The following is a 22346-nucleotide window of genomic DNA, read 5'->3' as shown; positions in this document are numbered from 1 at the left end:
CTTGTTGCTATCTGTACGAATAAGGCAAAAATCAAATTTATAAACCCATCTATTTAAGCATGAGTATACTTGATTTAACTAAAGAAATGATGTATGATTTTCACTGTAGAACTATGAAACCAAAATATGGAGAAAATATTTGGTTGTGTTGCAAAAATGAAATTGCAGATATGTACCAAAACAGCAGAGGAAAATATGCCTGCTGACTATTAGGACTGTCACACTTTACCTCTGATTGTTGCGGTAGTGAAAATTAAATGAAGGGAAAGTCGTATGACGGAATTTTAATGTCAGTTCCTGCTTTATACTTTCGTCGATGATCAATCTGACAGAATCAGTAAAAAGTACTACAACTGTCAAATCGTAATGCGACGTGAATTTCGTAAATATCTGAAGTCACATACCTCTGGAAAGATGTAAAGGCATTATGTTATGTAGGACTGATGTATTCAGCGTGAATGGAGTACCAATGCACTAGTAAGGCGCTGGAATGGATACATCTGTATTACGCAACTGTGGGTTAGCACACACGTTTTAGCCAATTCGTATCGAGTGTGCCCCATTAAGATAAAGTGATATAATTGCTCGGCAGATCACAATTGTTTGTGATAGGTGCTCTGAAATATCTATCTGTTTAATATGTATTGCACTTTAGGTGTGTTGAGAAAAGGTGATTTTTCAAGAGAATTATTAAAGAAAGTGGTCGTAGCCATCATTACTTGTTTAATCATCAAGGGTCACAAAGAGGCTTGGCTGCAGGACTGGGATTTGGATTGTCAAGGGGTGGGATGTAGGGGTCTGTGTCCAGTTAAGACAATGCAAAGCCTATACTCGTTATCTGTTTATCCATATGTGGCGCCAGTGCCAGATTTCGACATGTGCTGCAGTGGCAAACTGGCCCTCAGTCCATGATGGTAACTTGTTGTGGTATTTCTCTATGTGGATGCATTTGGCGTGGTGCAGACATGCGTACTTGAAATACTTTGTGGGAGAGGTCCTTCCACAATTTTTGCTTGTTTCAAATAAAGAAGTTATTGTTGCCTTCCTTGCTTCCCACTGTGCCCCATGTGGCACAGTGATCATTTATACATTATCTGGTAAAACATGTGCTATCGATTTTACTTTAGTCATGAGTAATGTGTGTGTACTATGTCTCTGCTCGCGTTTCCCTCAGCTGTTTACAATTCCCAGTAATATTATAGTCTGACACTACTCTCAGCCAACCTGTAGTGACATCACACTCTAACAATGCATTGATAATTTCCTTGCAGTGAAAAGAAACATAGCAGGAGCGCATTTTTTGCATTGCATTAATTATTAAACATTAAACTATTCAGATATCAGTGTAGCAGGTTTCAACATTGCACAGTGGCGGTACTTGTTAAATAATAATGATCTCATCTTTTATGTGTGTCTTCTTAAAAAAGTGGTAGAAAATTGACAAATTCGTAACAAATTGCTCCAAAACTGTAAATAGCATAATACATTTACGTACTTCTGCAGAATACCTTTGGGCCTGATACTCTGCTGGAAATTGTAAATATCGCCTGAATTTGCTGCTGCTGCCGTTGATTGAGTGACATAAAAAGCACGAATGGTAGATTGATCCTATGTTACTGGGTAACCAAATAATGTTGGTGGTGGGGTGGCCCATTAATAATGCACTATGTTAGTGAGGAATGGACGGCCGCCATTTTAGGTAGTAAATTACGAGTTAGAACAGAAAAACCTCATTGCAGCTTGTTTAACATGTACAAATATCTCTTATTGTTTTGAAGTGAATCATCAGATGCTAGTTTATTTGCGTACTTTACTGCAATAATCGGGATTGCTGTAGTAAATGAAGTATTCCTCTGCAACAGTAGGCAGCAATATGTTGTATAATGTAGATTATTGTACACTGGGAAATGTATTTTTGCTGAACATTCTGATACATTCACTCATTAATGTTATTTGTAGCTAGTAGCAGAAATCTGCAATTTGTGTGGTCACTGTACAAGAGACAAAAACAATAACCATGTAGACTTTGCGTTCTTGCCTGAATATCTTATGCAAGCAAGATTAACAAACTGCCTGATGGAGACAACTGTTTCATTACAGAATGTAAAATACCCCCCTCCCCCTTTTTTTAAGCAGCTACGTACCTGAGGGAGAATCAGTAGTTTTTCTAACAAAATGGCGTTCTATTAATTGTATGAGGTTTGTGTGTAGCTTCTGCAAGCAGTAGAGTAAAATACTTTAATGACCATAATTTTTTATGTATTATGTCAAATTAGTATCAGATAGCTACTTTCGAATTTTAATTCATACTGTGGTCCATTTCACACCCCAGAAGGTTATCCTTCAGTATACTGAATAATGTGTGAACATATACTACTGTAAAAATGTTCATGAATTCCTATGTTTTCTGTCTTCAGCCAAATGTAATAACCTCATCCCAGATTAGTAAGCATAGCCCCTGATGATCATATCACTTTCATTGACTTTCACAGTTGCTAAGTATTCATTTGGTCTACTAGAACACATCTAAAAGCCTCATTATTTGCTGCCATTCATCAGTCCATCAAATCATCCTCCACAGTTCCACTGACCAATGACGGTGTTGTCTGTAGCACTGTAAGCGATATTCTGCATTCATGTTCATGATAAGCGCCTGTTGTGCAGTTTGTGCAGTAGTTCAAGCATGAAAATGGTATCTGAATGTCTGCCAGCAAATCATTGTATCACTGACCTCTTAAAGTAATATGTCACGATGTACTCTCTAATGCATTGCACTAATGTACTATTATTGTGTGCTTCATACAGTATGCCTTAGATTTTGATAGATCTTGCCAGTTGTAGTTCCCATGTCTGTCAGAGTGACTGCATTAAGTGCATCATTGATCTTTGCACTTGACATTACATCACAAACAGACTAGCTTTGTGAGTGTAGCTTCCGTGAAATCTCTCTAACATAGGACATTGACATGTAGACCCCTACAGTCACTGGAACTGAGCGTTCCTTCTCCTTACAGATATTTCTGGGACACAAAATTTAGTTTTCCTGAACTGGATGCCCATGATAAAGGTTTCTCAGTCCAACAGTTATAAAACTGATCAGTGTTTTAGGTTGCTTGGTATAGTGTGGCTGCATTGTCAGAAAATACCAATCTATAGTCTCGTAGTAGGTCTCAGAAGTTAGTTAGAAACAGTAGGATGTCATGAATGACTGAGTGTATTATTTTCAAAACTGATACATGTATCGCTATTGAAATGTGCAGTGCAGTGTCCACTAGAGTATAACTAACCCACCTATATTAGACTCCTTGCTTTAGAGTTTGTTAGACTGTATTAGTTTGTCTATTTCTGCTCCCTAGACTTGCTGTTACACCTGAAAATAAGAGGAAGTGATTCCCAGCTACACTTTCATTTATTCTTGAGAATTTTATTTTATTTTGCAAGTTCTGTTTTTGTGGAGATATTTTGAAATTTGTACTTAAGTTACAACACTTAATTACAAATCATTCTTAGCATTCAGTAGATTTATCTCTTGGATCTCATGCACTAATCGTTCTTTCTTGTCTGCTCTATTATAATTCAAACTCAACTAAATTTACAGTAAACACAATTCATATTGCTGTATGAATCCAACTTGTAATCCACAGTATCTTTAGCAAAATTGTTCTTCTTATAAATTCTCTCCATGCATTCTGTTTCTCAAGTGTATTCCTGTCATGATGCAATTGCTCAAATTGTTTTATACCAAAAGATACTGATACTACTGAATATAACTATTTGTGTCTAAATCACTTTGTGCACTTAGATCCAAACCCCAGTCTATTACACTATGTCCTGTTCATGATTAAAATGCCTTTGTCAGGAGTAAGTCCAACTGTGACACCAGTAGCTTTGAGTACCTCAGTCCAATGACCAATCAGCGCCTTGAGTGAAACTGATATCTACAAAATCTTGTGTCTGTACTCTCTAGTCGTTTAGAAAAATCAGTAACACTTTCCGTCATGTGTATACACGGTCAGAATGCATGTATGTGAAATTATTTGTCCTAGCACCTTGTTGTTTTTAATACTGTCATATTTTTGCATAGGCCTCTATGCTCTCACCCAAGAAGGGAGTACCTATCGTTGTTAAAACATAGTTCTTTATATTAATTTGAATCCCTGTATTGTGGGAGTAATAGCATACTCTAATACGAAAGTTCCTCTGTCCTCTGACTTACCTTGATAACATTCATTGCTGGTGTGGGGAATGGTCATTAGCCATAAAAATAGCGAAATGTGTAATGAAAATAAAAAAAAAAATATGTTGCCAGATAACTGTCATTCTAGAAAACTGTCACCAGAACTGATTCTTTCGTTTCAATTTCTGGAATGAAATCATGTGTGTATATGAAAAATATATAGCTTCTTCATTCTTTGCTTTATATAAACTTAGAATCTTGTACGGAATTTGAACCAGCTACATGGCATGTTAGAACAGTTGTCTTGTGGGAAAATCTTGGCCTCACTATAAATGCTTAATAGGTGAAACTACACTCTTTGCAGTATTGATGCAAATGATACCTTGTTTGCAGCTGATTATCTAAAATGAACTTAATAACAAATCTTTGAACCAGTTTTGCTAATATCTAGTGTGACATTTTCATTGCTGTCTTTAGACATCCTATAGTTTTTAACATTTCAGAGACGTAGTAAGTATTTCACCTTAAAACATTCACTAATTACATAACAGCAGTACATGATTAAATAAAGGTACTTATGACAGTTGCTGAAAATGTGTTCCATGTTTTTGTGTTATTATTGAACTGGCTGAATTGCTCAATGACAAAATTATCAGTCATGGTATTTTTAGAACACTTATTATATTTGAAAACTGCAAGTAACAATAACTTTGTAAGTGATATTTTACAGCATTAGCATTGCATTATAACCCCTGAAATTTGTAGTTGAAATTCTCCACATCAGACTTTTAAGAAATTGCTCTGGTACAATTTTACTTTCCCAGTCTAATTATCCATTACCCTAGAGCCACTACAGCGCTGTACTTAGTTTTCCTGCACTATAGTCTGAGAGAACCAGTTATGGTTTGGGGAAGGGTAAAGTGTAGAGAAATAAAATTGAAATTAGCTTGAAAATATATATTTCTGGATTCAGTTAATTTTCCCAGACCAAAAATTGACACATGTATTGTTTAGAAAATAGGCTCCAAAATAATTTCCAATTTTCCTTTTAGGTTTAAACAGACATGGTACATAACAAAAGCTTCAACGTAGTATGAAACATATAGGCACACTTTCTGTGGCTCACAAAGATGTTCAGATAAAAGAAGTTGACAGTCAATTGTACAATAAGTTTACAAGGTTATATAAAAATATACACTAAACCCGTACTCTCTTCAAATCATAAAAAATTGTAATAAGTTAACATATACACAAAAGAATCTCTTTCCACATAAAATATGAACGAGTTGTAAAACTAAACTACTTCTGAAATAATTTAAGACACAATGCTAATCTAAAATAAGTATAAACACTCAAGACACACCTACTTGCACACAGGTAAACAAATGCTCCTCATATTCTTACTGACAGTGCTTTGCACTATGTTTGCAAATGTGTCAGAGCAGGAACTAGGCTATACTGCAGAGGTAATGTATACAAGGCAAGGTCTCTTCCTCATTGACACATAAGAATACTGATTATGGAATGATAGTGTGAAATACAAAAAACCAGTTTCCTGGACATATATTTCATTTTTACAAATCTTTTTAATACTGCCACAACACATCAGCTTTTAGCTAATAATTAACAAATCACATGATTTGCAGTATGTAGATGGTTTCATTAAATAATTTAATAAATGCATGATGAATAATACATTATAAGGATTGTGACTACTAAGTGAATGAAGTTCTATATTAAAAATAAATACATTAATACTTTTCAGCATCGTCATGGCATAATGCTTCACAAGATGCCACCAAAACTTCACTGATAGTGCGATGTCAAAGTTGCTCACGTGGTGAACAAAATAAAGACATTATTTAAAATCATATTCAATATTAATTTTCCAACATGAGATGACCATATTAATTCAATATATATGTTAAGCTTTATCACCATTTCTTCTTCGTTCCTGAGTGATATTTCTATAAATTTGTTGAAAAATTTTGGAAATTTTATAACCAGATGATGCTACAACAATATCGAGAAAAACGATAGGTGTGTTACTGTGTGCATTTGCAAATCATTCAGAAACAACTAATAAATAAGTGATTTGAATTATATATGAAAATATGACAGTCTGCATGATGAAATGAAAGTATGATGAAATCTCGTCCAGAACTCTCCATTATGAGCCCACGGATAGTGTACTCACAAAGTAATTAAAACATTAATGATGGCTCAGAGGCCAGTGCATCAACATAAAATCAATCAAACAAAAACAGATCTAACTCTTCCAACATATATTTTCAAAGACTAGAATGTTTCCGTAATTTATCTCCCAGCCTGCAGGGAGCTCTTGTGCAGTCTACTTCTTCCCCAGTATTTCCACCATTTGGTTAAATTTTTCTTCTTCATCAATCAGAAGTAGTGCCTGAAGACAACCTTTGAAGTATGGGCTCTTGAAACAGTCAGATCTGAAAAAGGTAAATCAAGACTTATTTTAGACCAAATTCAGATATTTTTCAGTCAAGTGCAATTTTGCTCATGTGTCAAAACGTTTTATTAGATTCCATGTGTGAGAATTTCAGAAAATTTTCGCTTTGAGATTTTAATTGTATTTTTCAGTGTTATTTAATTTCTGAACCATGTAACTGAATATTTGACATGATTTTATTTCAGGATGATATTAATTATTGTTTCACTTTTCCATTACTGACACCACATTATAGTCTTGATGATGATAAGGTTTATTTTTTAACACACTATCTCATAATGTTAGTGCTGGTTCATAGTACCTCGTAATGTTAGTGCTGGTTCTGTAGATATAAATTAGTAAAAGGTATAGATTTGTAGTGTTTATAGAAGCCTTCAGTATTACTATATAGTTAGTAAGTTATTTAATGAATTTTGATTTTAACTACATTATTTTCAGAAAAAACTATTATTCTAGTTAAAGATTGTTTTAAGTAATTACTATTTAATGTTATTTTTGTAGTTAGAAAACGAAAAAAGGAAAAACAAAACAAAACAAAAAATAAAATACCTAAACCCCTGGCTCTGCCCCATGTATTTGTTTTATCCAAGACTGTATCTTATCCATGTCATCTTGGAGAAGTAGAACATCGATGCATCCTTTGAAGTAGTCAGATGTGAAACAGTCTTTCCTGTAATAATCAGACAAGTTAAGAAACACATATAATTTCAATGCTTTTTTTTTTGCATTTGTGTGTTTTAATTTTGTATTCTGAAGTGCAGTTAAGTATTGATTGTAATTGGAAAAAATATTATTTACACTAAACGAAATTTATTTTTCAACAGATCTCAAATTATTAATTATTTATTGACTGTATGAAAAGATACAATTTCTGTAAAGTTTCATTAAAATATATACTATGAAACAATTAATAACAGAATACTCTGTAAAGAGAAGCATATATAATTTTTAATACAAAATGAAATATATAAATTACAATCAAGAATTTATAGATGTAAGAACTTTATAAACAGAAGCCGGGAGCAATTTCAGAAAAAGATCATCTGCCTTCGAAAACAGTGAAAACAATGTTTGTTGACTTGAAACAAAAGGCACTACATCAGATTCATCAACATTTTCTTTTTAAAACTGAACTATAAATAACTCACTATTAGTATTTGAATTATATATGAGGCATCAGTTACCTGCAGTATAAATGTTAATTTCATATTTCGCCCTATCAGACAGACAACTAGTGTAGGTTATGATAAAGTTTATGCATATTACGTGGAAAGGTCAAAGAAAAGGCATGCCTCATCATCATTGTTATTATTATTTTTAATTTGGACCACGTTTTTTCCTTTTGTGATGACCCCATATTTTGTTCATTACTAAGCAGAAATAAAAACCAGTACTAATTGCATTTCCTGTCATTTATAAGAAACGATTTCAATGCTGACAGAGCAGTCTGAATTTTCTGCTGGATAATTTAGATCGATTTTGCGTGTGTATTTTCTTACAACCAGTTCGAGGCATTCTTGCGTCAGTTCAACCTACCTGCACAGAGAGTGGAGCTGAGGTTCGCGGAATAGGTTGTAGCAATCTTCGCAGATGCGGTCGAGGCGTGCAAAGATGCTCTTGTCGTAAACTCCTTTACACTGGATGTCGAAGAAGGACCTTTTGGCAAGGTGGTGTGGATCCAACGGGCTGGAAGCCGCCGTGGAAACGAGGCTAGCTACGACGAGGACGCAGAGGACGACCCCTGATAACCGCCACTGGAGATGTCGGCATGGAGCCTCTCCCTGCTGCTTCTGCTGCTGCTGCTGCTTCTGGTGGTGCATCTGCAACAATGATATTCCCATGGTCAGTGCTTTTGTTGCTAGACGAAATGCAACAGGTGCCTGGCGTTGGCGACACATAGTGCTGAGCAAAACCAACCACGGATGATTATTTACGACAAACTGCGGGGAAAGGCACTATATTATGGGTGGAATTTCGTAGTGGCCGACGTCAGATACCGTTCTTGAAAAACTATTGTTCAAAAATATTAACTGTCTATGACACCAGCGGTGGGATCAAAGCAAGGACACTTAGAAAGCAACGATAATGTGGATTACTGCACAATTAGTACTTGCTCGATCGCGTGTCTATACACTGTGGTATGGTGAACTCTTGAAAAGAGCTGCAGGGAAATGAAACAACAACAAAGGATACAAAATAGTCATCGGCGTATTTCGGTATAACGGATAGAATCTGCAACGTAGATTCATTCTGCTACCTCATAACTTTCGCAGCCACTCCTTGAACGAATACAGCTGCGAGGCTCTTGTCACGGATTTGGAAATACAAATATCGAACAGATGTTTTTTTCGCACAAGCTGTAGCGATTTTTCCTATTCAGTCACAACAAGAAATCAGAGACGACGAGAGAATCAGTTTGCACACGTCGGTGAATTGCGCGGCGATCCCGGACCGTGATCCTCGGCTACAGCTCTTATCGAGACACTCTGCGACTGGCACGACGACGCGCAGACGAAACGAGCGGAGCTCCTCGCGAGAGGCATGGCGCCCGGCGTGAGATGTTCCCGAGCCCGCGGAACTGCGTGTGCGTTTGCGGAGCGGCGAGCGGAGGCGGCCGGAGACCGCGCCGAGCTGCGCTGACGCACGTGGTGGGACTGGCGCGCCGCTGCGGAGTGCCTGCCCGAGCCCCCGAGCCGGCCGTGGCCCTGTTGGCCGACCGTCGGCTGAGCCCGCAGCGCCGTCATTCCGCCTCGTTAGCCAGAGGATGTGCGCTCGTTAGGGCCGGCCCGACACGGTGCCTCGCGAGTGCCTTCAGCGCCCACTGCCGGGCCAGCGCACCAGATTCCCGACACTTGACGATACCTCAGAAAGGAGCTCACAGTTCCGAGTACTTCTTTCGTGTCTCGGCAGCAGATTAGGTCAAGGCGTACGATTTCCGCTGTTCACATAGCACAGAGAACTTGCCCGCCCAAAGACAATACAGGGCAGTTCAAAAATAATAAAACGATTACAAACAGCTGTAACTACTTAGTGCATTACGATGCATCGATAACAATTACAGAACATGTAAAAGAAAATTCGTTGTTTTTGTGGATACACTACTGGCCATTAAAATTGCTACACCAAGAAGAAATGCAGATGATAAACGGGTATTCATTGGACAAATATATTTCACTAAAACTGACATGTGATTACATTTTCACGCAATTTGGGTGCATAGATCCTGAAAAATCAGTACCCAGAACAACCACCTCTGACCGTAACAACGGCCTTGATACGCCTGGGCATTGAGTCAAACAGAGCTTGGATGGCGTGTACAGGTACAGCTGCCTATGCAGCTCCAACACGACACCACATTTCATCATGGGTAGTGACTGGCGTATTGTGACGAGCCAGTTGCTCGGCCACCATTGACCAGACGTTTTCAGTTGGTGAGAGATCTGGAGAATGTGCTGGCCAGGGCAGCAGTCGAGCATTTTCTGTATCCAGAAAGGCCCGTACAGGACCTGCAACATGGGTCGTGCATTATCCTGCTGAAATGTAGGGTTTCGCAGGGATCGAATGAAGGGTAGAGCCACGGGCCGTAACACATCTGAAATGTAACGTCCACTGTTCAAAGTGCCGTCAATGCGAACAAGAGGTGGCCGAGACGTGTAACCAATGGCACCCCGTACCATCACGCCGGGTGATACGCCAGTATGGCGATGACGAATACACGCTTCCAATGTGCGTTCACCGCGATGTCGCCAAACACGGATGCGACCATCATGATGCTGTAAACAGAGCCTGGATTCATCCGAAAAAATGACGTTTTGCCATTCGTGCACCCAGGTTCGTCGTTGAGTACTCCATCGCAGGCGCTCCTGTCTGTGATGCAGCGTCAAGGGTAACCGCAGCCATGGTCTCCGAGCTCATAATCCATGCTGCTGCAAACGTCGTCGAACTGTTCGTGCGGATGGTTGTTGTCTTGCAAACGTCCCCATCTGTTAACTCAGGGATCGAGACGTGGCTGCACGATCCGTTACAGCCATGCGGATAAGATGCCTGTCATCTCGACTGCTAGTGATAAGAACCCGTTAGGATCCAGCACGGCGTTCCGTATTACCCTCCTGAACCCACCGGTTCCATATGCTGCTAAGTCATTGGATCTCCACCAACGCGAGCAACAGTGTCGCGATACGATAAACCGCAATCGCTATAGGCTACAATCCGACCTTTATCAAAGTCGGAAACGTGATGGTACGCATTTCTCCTCGTTACACGAGGCAACACAACGTTTCACCAGGCAACGCCGGTCAACTGCTGTTTGTGTATGAGAAATCGGTTGGAAACTTTCCTCATGTCAGCTCGTTCTAGATGTCGCCACCGGCGCCAACCTCGTGTGAATGCTCTGAAAAGCTAATCATTTGCATATCACAGCATCTTCTTTCTGTCGGTTAAATTTCGCGACTGTAGCACGTCATCTTCGTGGTGTAGCAATTTTAATGGTCAGTAGTGTACTTTATACACGGAGGTGACAAAAGTCATAGGATAGCGATATGCACATATAGAGGTGGCGATTGTATCGTACACAAGGTATAGAAGGGCAGTGCGTTGGCGGAGATATCATTTATATTTAGGTGATTCATGTGTAAATGTTTGCGACGTCATTACAGCCGCACGACGGGAATTAACAGACTTTGAACGCGGAATGGGAGTTGGAGCTAGACGCATGGGACATTCCATTACGGAAATCGTTAGGAGATTCAGTGTTGTGTTACCCACAGTGTCAGGAGAGAGCCGCGAATACCAAATTTAGCATATTACTTCTCACCAAGGACAACGCACTTACCGACCGAGAGCAGCGTCTTTTGCGCAGAGTTGTTAGTGCTGACAGGCAAGCAACACTGCGTGAAATAACCGCAGAAATCAATGCGAGAAGTACGAAGAACGTTTCCGTTAGGACAGTGCGTCGAAGTTTGTTATTAATGAGCTGTGGCAGCAGATGATCGACGCGAGTGCCTTTGCTAACAGCACGACATCGCCTGCAGCGCCTCTCCTAGGTTCGTGACCGCATCGATTCGACCCTAGACGACTGGAAAACCGTGGCCTGGTCAGATGAGTCCCAATTTCGCTTGATAAGAGCTGATGGTAGGGTTCGACTGTGTCATAGTCCCCACGAAGTCATGGATCCAAGTTGTCAACAAGGCACTGTGCAAACTTTTTCATAATGTGGGACCACAGTCATAATATATTTCTTTAAAGTCAGTACCGCCATTAGACTGTTGTTTATTTACAGTGTTACATTTACACTTACACAATCATGATTTCGGCTTCAAAGTGCCATTATCAAGTGTTTTAAGTGTTATAAATTGCCTAAGATGGCATACTGTCGTATGCCTAAGAGGCTATACATCTGGCAGAGCTTACTGCTTTGCGCCGGCCGGTGTGGCCGTGCGGTTCTAGGCGCTTCAGTCTGGAACCGCGTGACCGCTAGGTCGCAGGTTCGAATCCTGCCTCGGGCATGGATGTGTGTGATGTCCTTAGGTTAGTTAGGTTTCATTAGTTCTAAGTTCTAGGCGACTGATGACCTCAGAAGTTAAGTCGCATAGTGCTCAGAGCTATTTGAACCATTACTGCTTTGCTTCATTACTGAGTACACCATCTTGAGTCAAGATGGCGTGCGCAGAATGAAACAACAGTCTAACGGCGGTACTGACTTTAAAGAAACTGTGCAAACTGGTGGTGGCTGCATGGTGGTGTGGGCTGTGTTTACAGGGAATGGGCTGTTCCTCTGGTCCAACTGAAGCGGTCACTGACTGGAAATGGTTATGTTCAGTTACTTGGAGACCATTTGCAGCCATTCGTGGCCTCCATTTTCCCAAACTACGATGCAATTTTTATGGATAACAATGCGCCATGTTACTAGGACAAAATTGTTCGCAATTGGTTTGAAGGACATTCTGGACAATTCGAGCGAATCATTAGGCCACCCATATCGCCAGACATGAATTCCAATGAACAATTATGTGACATAATCGAGAGGTCAGTCCGTGCACAAAATCCTCCACCGGCAACACTTTCGCGATTACGGACGGCTATAGAGGCAGCATGGCTCACTACTTCAGCAGGGGCTCCCAACGACTTGTTGAGTTCATGCCACGTCGATTTGCTGCACTGTGCCGGGGAAAAGGAGGCTCAACACGGTTGGGAGGTATCCCATGACTTTTGTCATCCCAGTGTATGTCAAGAACGAGGTCCCCTCGGCCCATGAAAACAACACATGACCTCTAGTATTGTAAGAGAAAATCAATAGATCTAATGAGTAGCATACTGAGTACGTTCTTCTTCAATATCCGCGTCTTGGGGAGTTAATGAAATTCGATCGTCGACTCATATCTAATGAGGATGACAGCCTTATGAAGAGTTCGTTTCGTCAACTACGGTTGAGTTGTTTGGGGGAGGAGACCAAACAGCGAGGTCATCGGTCTCATCGGATTATTGAAGGACGGGGAAGGAAGTCGGCCGTGCCCTTTCAAAGGAACCAACCCGGCATTTGCCTGGAGCGATTTAGGGAAATCACGGAAAACCCAAATCAGGATGGCCGGACGTGGGATTGAACCGCCGTCCTCCCGAATGCGAGTCCAGTGTGCTAACCACTGTGCCACCTCGCTCGGTGTCAACTAAGGAATGACCACTTTGAGTAGTTTATTTGTGACATCATTACATACTACGCGAGGAATTTATCCGTGATATCTTTCCAGCGTCACTTTATGTTTAATGTGGTTATCTTGCAACCGAGACGCAGATCCGGCCATCCGCTCGGCTGCTTACGCGTACAACCGGACGCGCAGGTTGGTCTTTCTTGGCCTTTTTTCCGGCTTGCTTCTTTCTGCACGGTCGCCGCGACCACCGGGCAGCTGGCCGAGCACCTGGCCGGCCCGGCCACCCGTGCAAAACGCCCCAGGCGAGCGGCTTACTTTCAAAGGGCGAGCGCCGGGGCTTAATTGTAGCTGTGCGCTCGCTCCGCAAAAATCGCCGCTCGTAATCACGGGCCTCCGACGTTGGCCGCACATGAGAGGCGATCGCCGGCATAATTACAGATCGGCGGAGCCGATGCGATGACTTCATTCGATGCTCGTTTGAGTGGACGGCACTGTGAGTGTGTACGTGTGTGTGTGTGTCTAGCAACTCAGACTGCCTGGCGCTCCTTTACAAAGCCCACCCTACGTGCTTGTTCACACTAATTATATTCCGGTTCCCTTTTGCGGGTACTAGAATATTATCTTCCCGTTCCTGTTCCACCACTTATCCGCGCTGCAAGCCTTCTCTGTCGACTTGCTTATTTAAGCTGGTAATGGTTACCACAGGTTTTATTCCGCACCCTACCTCCCTTCCCTGGCGTCGCCTTTTCTTCCACTCTGCTTCTCTTCGCTTTCGCTGTTAATTACGGGCGGACAGGTTCCCCGGCCGTCCATCACGCTAGTTAGCGGTCTGATACCTGCAGGTGTGTGAGTGCAACCTAAGGAGAAGGCTGCCTGCAGTTAATAGCACCGGAGCTGCCGACAAGTTCTTCCAAATGATCGCCACAAAAACCTTGCCCACATGACAACACAACGCGGAAGGAATTGCGATTACGATGTATTTGTATGTGGAATTATGACTGATTAGTGAAACTGACGGCATTAGAGCGAACAGTTGCTTATTGCCAGACAATGTCCTAAGAATATTGTTTGCACAAAAAATGTTCGCATTATGTTTCTTGATTTATTTTGTTTGACCTCCTCCTTCATTTCTTCAAGGTTTCCGTTCCCTGGAGTATTTTTCGACAATAAAATTTAGATATGATTTTAATGTCCTAAGAGAGGAGAGAAAGAAGCTGAGCATATCTTAGTTACATTTTGAAATTTGTGATCCTGTCCTCGCCCCGTAATACTTCACCACATCAGATACCCATCTGACGGGTTAAACTTTATATCTATTCGGTGTCCAGTTGAGAGTTCAAACGCACGGTCTTTCCATATTACTAATGTTTGTCCGTAACGAAAGATCACGCTAGGCGCTCATCCTTATTATAAGGCTGATAATGTTCATAAATGCCCATAAGTTTTCAGGAGACGGTTGTTGCTGTTTTTATGGGCCTGTAATGCTGTATGACAAATCACTTGCTTCAGTGGATTGGAAATAACCGCCAAACAGTTGCAAAATACAGGTATATTAAACCTTGACGATGATTTCGACAATTTTAAAACTATCTTCTTCAAAAGGTATTGTATGTAGAATCGCGTATTATATATATCCGATGTGGGAGTCGTTTATTCTGCCCATTTAATCACCATTTAAAAACGTGCTTTTAATCTAGCAGCTCTCTACTGTGCGAGTTTGTCTTACAACTTTTTATATTCCACACATTCGATTATGGATCCAACAAAATGTGGTGTCCATCGTCAAATGTGCGGTATTTTGAAAAGTTGTAAGACATAGCCCCGCAGTAGAGAGATACTACTTTTAAATTATTTTAAATGGTGATTAAGTGGATGGCATTCACATGTACTAGACCCAGTCAACTACTCCCCCCACATCGGATATAGATAATATGTGATTCTACGTGCAATACCTTCTGAAGAAGACAGTTTTAAACTGTCGAAACCGTGGTCAAGGTTCAATAAACCTGTATTTTGCAACTGGTTGGCAGCTATTCCCAATCCATTGAAGCTCTTGCATGCTTGCTGAAGCGCAGCTATGTTTAAAATATGACAAACCACTCGCTTTTTGTGATTTGAAATAAAAGCAAGTTCTGATTTGTGTGAGCCAGACACGAATATTGCGTAATCACTGCACCACTGCTCGACCAGAGGGAAAGGCACGCATTATGAAACACATCATTAGCCCCTGGTGCACGGTAGACAGCACGGCCTTCGTCGAGGAAGAGGGAGGACGTTGCAGCGAGTAAGGTAGACGTAGATGAGAGTAGGCAAGCAAAGGGCCTGTGGGCTGGGCAACTGGCTCGTAACAGACCAGACAGCGCGGCGCGGGGACCACATCTGTATTCCTCTCACGTCCGGCTCGCATTTAAAATGTGGTCCAGAGGCCCGGAACAGGTTCCGAGGCGGCCGCCGTTGGTGGTCCGCCAGTCGATACGTTTCGCACTTAATTAACTAACGGCTCTCCTTCCTCCCGCTTCTCCGTCCTTTGTCCGAGGCGGCCGGACGCGAGAACAGGGCGAGCTGATAGTAACGACTCTTCTCTTTCTCATAGATTCTTCATTATTCTTTATTAGGCATTGCCTGCCGGTGACTGGCTCCGACTCCATAGGGGAAGCCACATGCTGTGGTTCTCTCTCTCGTTCACCCTTAGCTTGGAAGTTTGGTGGCGTATTTATGGCGTTGTACCTGTTACTAAGTCCAGTTTTCCAGCTGCGTTCCCTACCATGGACAGTACTAACTTGAGGTAACTTGATCTCCAAGTACGGACAATATGTGAGGGCTATTCGGAAAGTAAGGTCCGATGGGGCATGAGATGGAAACCACCGATGAAGCTTTGCACAGATGTGTTTGGCTGTTTCTCTAGTATACCCGTCGATCACGTCACGTCGCTCTTTTGAGTTCGAAGCGACCAGTGACCATTTAAAGATGCCTAAAAAATAGTGCCTCCCGCCACGTATAAAGGCCTGGTGAGAGATTTCACCTGATGTCACGCAGCCCACGTAACTTCTCGGACTCACTCTGCAGGGGCAATGAAGATGCGCCTGCAGCGTTTTCGATGAGAAGTGTTTCATCAGCTACCATACAACCCGGACTTGACTTCCTCTGAGTTTCATCTCTGCTCACATGAACCGCTGGCTGTGAAGACAACAATTTAGCGCGGAAAGAAGTTGCAGATTAGCGTAGAGAAGTGGCGGAAAGCACAGACGACTGCCTCTGTGACGAGGGTATTGGAAAGTTTGTACAGTGCTACGACAAATGTCTCAATGGGAGCGGTGACTGTGTGGAGGAGTAGCTGGAAGGTGTCGCTAACTGTTACAGATAAAACATTTTTGATTGTGACCGTGGTTTCCATCTCGCGACCGATCGGACAGTAATTTCCGAATAGCCCTCGTAAGTTATAAGTTCTTTTCTAGACAGAGGATGAAATATGCAATAAAAATGTAGCTCTCCGTGCTGTTTCATGCGCCAGATTCAGGTGGTAAAAGCCTGATGGTGATGCCGTTGTCGAAGATACTTTTTCCTGTCCCTCTGATTCGCCATAATAATGGCGTGTAACGAGTGCCTCCAGTCGGGTAGACAGCTCGCCTGGTGCAAGTCTTTCGACTTCGGCGAGTTGCGCGTCGATTGGGATGAAATGATGATGATGATTAGGATAACACAACACTCAGTCCCTGAGCGGAGAAAATCCCCGACCCAGCCGGGAATCGAACCCGGGCCCTTAGGATTGACAGTCCGTCGCGCCGACCACTCAGCTACTGGGGGCGGACTGTGATTCGGTGATTTATGCCTACATCGTTAGACATGTAATTTGAATTGTGCTGTATTCGATCAAGAGAGGTGAACCCGCTTTGGAACAATAGGTTCGTAAAAGTTAAGAGTAACGCTTTGTACTCCTGGAGCAGTCAGCTTGCTCCACGGCTTTTCTTAGTCCACTGCTGTGTGAGATACCTTCACCGATCCTTGTCAGGTTTGAACGAACCCTTTGTCTCCAGTGATATTTCGGTCTATAGTGTGCTGAACCCTTACAGCGAGATCCAAGATAGTCTACAGTGTAGCAACAGAGCAAATATGACTCGGTCATTTTCTTGAACTATTCCGGAATGTAGTGTGAGGATGCGCGATTGCTGGCTCATTACTTAGGGCTAGGGTACTTCCGCAGTTGCCTCGCCACGGTAACAGGATTGTTAAGCGTGCGCGGCTGTGCGCTGCCCAGATGTTGCCGCCACGATCGACTGCTCACCGCGAAATGAGAATGAGCGCCGGACCGTGGACGCTCGCAAAAACCGGCCCCGGCAGCCGCCTGCCGGCGGCGGTCCAGGTGTAATTCTGGCCGGCCACCTGCCGCGTGCCTGCCTGCCTACCTCTTCTGGGAACCAGGCGTCGCACGTATCCACCGGCGTATTTTTTAAAGGGGCCTCGGCCGGCGGACGGCGTAGGTAGGGGCAAGACCGTAAAACCGGTGTAACGTGGAAGCGTGACAGCATAATCTCACGTTTCAGGAACTGTCTTGTCCATCTCGGAGGTACGCTACGCAGTCGTTACTACTGCTGCGATGGAAAACGCTCGAGTGACTCGATCAGTGATAAAAGTCCCGTGGAAACGTGTAGGTTACGCACCGGGGTACACAGTCAGCCATTATCTACGCGCTCCATCCGCGGATGAAACAGAAAAAGGGAAGACTAATAACGGCACGAAGCACACTCCATCAGTCACTGTACAGCGACTTACGAATATTTGGGTAGATGTAGAACTTGTCGCGGATTTGTTTTTTAGTTAATTAATTTATTTATTTTATAGGGAGAAGAGAGTTAGGGTTAATGTCCCGTCGACGATATGTGGAGAAGGAAATAGGTGGTGTCTTTTTCAAAAGAACAATCCCGCTATTCGTCTTAATGGTTTTACGGAACACAAGGAAAATAGCCTGGATGTCCAGAGGGATATCTGAGCCGCGCGTCTTCCAAATGACAGTCCTGCGTCTAAATTATGGTAGCGCCTCACTGCCGAGCGGTTCTAGGCGCTAAGTCTGGAACCGCGCGACCGCTACGGTCGCAGGTTCGAATCCTGGCTCGGACATGGATGTGTGTGATGTCCTTAGATTAGTTAGGTTTGAGTAGTTCTAAGTTCTAGGGGACTGATGACCTCAGAAGCTAAGTCCCATAGTATTCAGAGCCATTTTGAACCAGAATGAGATTTATTGAAAGAAATACCAAGAAATGAAGTTCACCCAGAAATAAAGTAGGTTACAAAATACTTGTTCGTCCGCTTTTTTCTCCTCAGTCTACAATTTATACCAGATACAAAATAAAGAATATCGAAATAAAAGTAGGAATTTTCCCCGAAGGATCGTTTAGTAAGCGAGGAAGCGTCACGGGGATGATCATCCACCTCCAGTGGGAGGCGCATCAAGAGAGGAGTTGTCTATTGCATTGTGTTTTACTATCAAAGCTCAGAGAGCGTTTATTGCTAGAAGAAATAGCTGGGAAGCCCCAAGAGACGGATTGAGCCGACTAAATGGAAAGATTTTTTCCCTACCCTTTTGTGTCCACAGGTACCTTTCCTTCGCGAAGTATGAAAGCTAAGTGTATCTGACTGGAAAAGGTGTGCGTGTGTAGTGTAGTGTCATGTTCGTGTTGAAAATGATGAGAGAAGGGAGAGCGTGAAACACGCTGCCGGCACACAGCCTACTCCTCCCGAAGAGCACAAAGGGCGCCGGAAGGATCACCATCGACAGTGTAGCATCCCCTCACTTCACGAGATACTGCGGAAAAGTTTGGCATTGAATCCAGGACACGTGGCGCAAAGACTGGTGATCAGGGACTCGACGCCACCATCCCTTCTGTCCCTTCTACCGTAAAGGCAAAGGTGAAAATGTCAACAGCGCGTTGTGTAACTGGATATACGATAGGGCTTAACTTCGATGATCTGATGGGAATCAGTGTATCCACCTCGGCACGACCGTTGGTCTTTTCCTATAAGAGTCTGGCAACATATTGCTGTTTCTAAATATAACTCGCGAAAAAAACATTAAAGTAAAATTGGAGGCACCATTCGCGAAACGAGGCAGGACCCTCCGCCATGCAACTTGCGGTGGATTGCTGAGTCTAGAAGCAAATGTAAACAGACAGTCTTAACTCCCTCCACTCAACGCGCGGGAATCGAATAGTACAGGAAATTCTATAATACTGGTACGACGTAACCTCCGCCAACCATTGTGAAGTGGCTTGTAGATCATATACGTAGATATATTCCTGCAGAATATCGGTCCTTTGTTAAATCATCGCCATCACTTACTCGATATACCAGGAAACAGCTCATTTAATTGCGAACAACGCTGTACTCGGTGCAGATATACGATCGTAGCAGGTTCTTAAAACCATCGGATCTTAACGCGTTAAACAGAAAAAATAACTCATCGCGACTGTACAGATCGCAGCGCGAAGGTGTAACGGCGCCTCGGTTTGTGGGACATCCCCGCAGAGAGAGAGCGCGAGCGATGTGCCCTTCCTACAGGCGACTGTAGGCAGGTCCGGGTAACGGCTGCGGGATCGCGGCGCGGCGCAAAGTGAGTCAGCGTTGTGTAATTTCGCACGCGTTTACATGCACAGCTATTCCGGCGGCAGCACGGCGGTGCGAGGGTTTTTGTGCCGCGGCAGCTGCGAGGCCACGGCGGTGAGTCACGGGACGCGGGTTCCGTCGCTTCGTTTCTCAGCCGCGAGGTACTGCAGCCACTTGCACCTCAAGGTTCGGCGGTCGCCGAGCCGCGCCGGAGTCCGCAAGCTGGGTTACGCCTTCCAGCCCCACAAGATGAGTCGCGCGTCGATTTCTATTTCCGAGCTGCGTAATATCTCTGTACAAAGTATCACTGGTCTCTTCGCGGCTTCGACGTTTCGAGACTGTCAACATAGACACCACGTCTGTCTCAGCTTATCCAACTTGCCTATAAGACTTACTAAGATGCGACGGAGGAAGAAAACCAGCTCTACGACTAGCGCCAATACATCGCTCACAAGCCTTAAAATGACTTTCTACTGATCATCGTGTAAAGCAAAGTCCCTTTGTCGAATACCCAGAAACGCCACATCGAGCAAGGACATACTGATGTATCCTCGCTATATTCTCACGTACTTCTCGTATTTAATTTTACTACTACACGATAATATTTACATAACTAAAATCTGCTCGTCAGGATTGACGTCGGGCATCTAAAAAGTTCAAAGACGAGCAGCTCGTTTTGTATTATCACGAAATAAGGGCGAGAGCGCCATGCGAATTGAGGTGGCATGAAACAAAAGAGTTTTCCGCTGCAGCAGGATCATCTCATGAAATTTCAACCACTAACTTTCTCCTCAGATTGTGAAAATATTTTGTTAGTGCCCACCTACATAGGGATAAATGACCATAACAATAAGATACGAGAAATCACAGCTCGCATGGAAAGATTTAAATTCTTTTTTTTGCCGTGGGTTGTTAGAGTGTCGAATGCTAGCCTGAAGGTGGTTTGATGAACCCACTGCCAGGAACTTAACTGCAAATTGCAGAGTAATGATGTAGATGCAGATGGCGATGTTGATGCAGATTGCTTAAATCAGAATAAACCTCACATCAAAAACAGTAAAACAAACCATTGCTGACAGCTACTAGTTCAACTTCAATACAGGATACGAAATTTTCTACTTATACGGTGGTTAATGCTGTTCGACTGTGAGCATCAGTCTCGAAATCGTATCATGATTTATGGTTCCATGCGAGAAGGGGGAAGGGAAACAGAAATCTCTGTCGATAGTTCAGATAACAAGAGACTAGACAAATACGGCACACACAAAGCATTTTAAAAGGCGATGAAAGTTGCTTTTTGTGTACGTAAAGATAACATTGAAGATCTCCGTAGGAGATGTTGACATTTTGTCCACGTTATGGACGCTCAAAAATATATTACCAAGAAAGATTCCCCTGTGTTGACGTATATTCGATACCATGATACTGGTAGTGCCTGCAAGGGAAAATGGTGTTGTCTTTCACTGAAGTTTTAAAATGGCTATGAAGTTTCTACCATACAAGCTGAGAAACCCGGCGTTGCCCGGTCAGAATATATGGCATGGAATTATGTTCACGAAGAATAATGAAAGCCAAGAATAAGCGAAGTAATTGATTAAAACGCGCTAAATTATGAAAAGGATTAAACTAAAGAAGAATAAGCGAAATGTTTATTCGAAAGCATTGTAGTTTTTTTTTTTTAATTTGTGGTAAGTTACTATGGGACCAAACTGCTGAGGTCATCGGTCCCTGAGCTTACATACTACTTAATCTAACCTACGCTAAGGACAACACACACATATGCCCGAGGGAGGACTCGAACCTCCGACGGGGGGAGCCCCGCGAACAACGGCAAGGCGCCCAAGACCACGCGGCCACCCCGCGCGGCAGCGTTGTAGTGTACCGTTCGATTATTCATTTGTAAGTTACGAGTATTTTTATCGTTGTGTCTATAAGGATTTTTTTCTTTGTGTCTCTGTTGATTAAAAACTGATCTATTTGATATAACGCCCCGTTATCAAAGTCTGAATAACGATACACCGCAAGCATCATATTACGTCGGACCAGTGAAGCAATAAACACTTTTTCACATGTACGGCAATTTTCGTAAATCACAGAGTATATAGCTTTTCCTGAGAGTATTTATTGCTCCATATTTCGCGGTTTTTTGTTCGCCACGCACACGCACTGCCACGTACCGCGACCAAACTCCCTTGGTAACGGCATGAGACCAACGGCTATCTACCATCGCAACCACGAGTGGGTGACAGTGGGTGGTCATGGAGAAAAGTCTGTGTCTATGTACGCGCACAAGCCTTTCGTATGTAGATATAGACCGACATTACTCCGAGCACTTTGGCAGGTGCCATAACTCTATTTCGCTCAGTGGAAGAGGAGTCAAAATAAGAGAATACCTGTCTCGGCTTATCCGTAAATACACGATCGTTTCTGAGAAAACGACGACCAGAGT

General features: G+C 42.8%; 1 protein-coding gene across 1 annotated transcript in view; it reads right to left on the bottom strand.

The window, feature by feature from the left end:
- Positions 1–5119: 5119 nt before the first annotated feature.
- LOC126473424 (ion transport peptide) overlaps positions 5120–22346 on the bottom strand; it is a 36488-nt gene continuing 19261 nt past the window's right edge. The window contains exons 2-3 of the mRNA XM_050100462.1: positions 8193–8476; positions 5120–6636 (exon numbers count right to left, since the gene is read on the bottom strand). Coding sequence (XP_049956419.1) covers positions 6528–6636; positions 8193–8476 — 393 coding nt within the window. The 3' untranslated portion in view covers positions 5120–6527. The remainder of the gene's footprint in view (positions 6637–8192; positions 8477–22346) is intronic.

The sequence above is a fragment of the Schistocerca serialis genome, chromosome 4, assembly GCF_023864345.2.
Source record: "Schistocerca serialis cubense isolate TAMUIC-IGC-003099 chromosome 4, iqSchSeri2.2, whole genome shotgun sequence".
In the NCBI taxonomy this organism is placed as follows: Eukaryota; Metazoa; Arthropoda; class Insecta; order Orthoptera; family Acrididae; genus Schistocerca; species Schistocerca serialis.
Note: the sequence above shows the minus strand (reverse complement) of the source record. Positions and strands in the feature narration are given on the sequence as shown.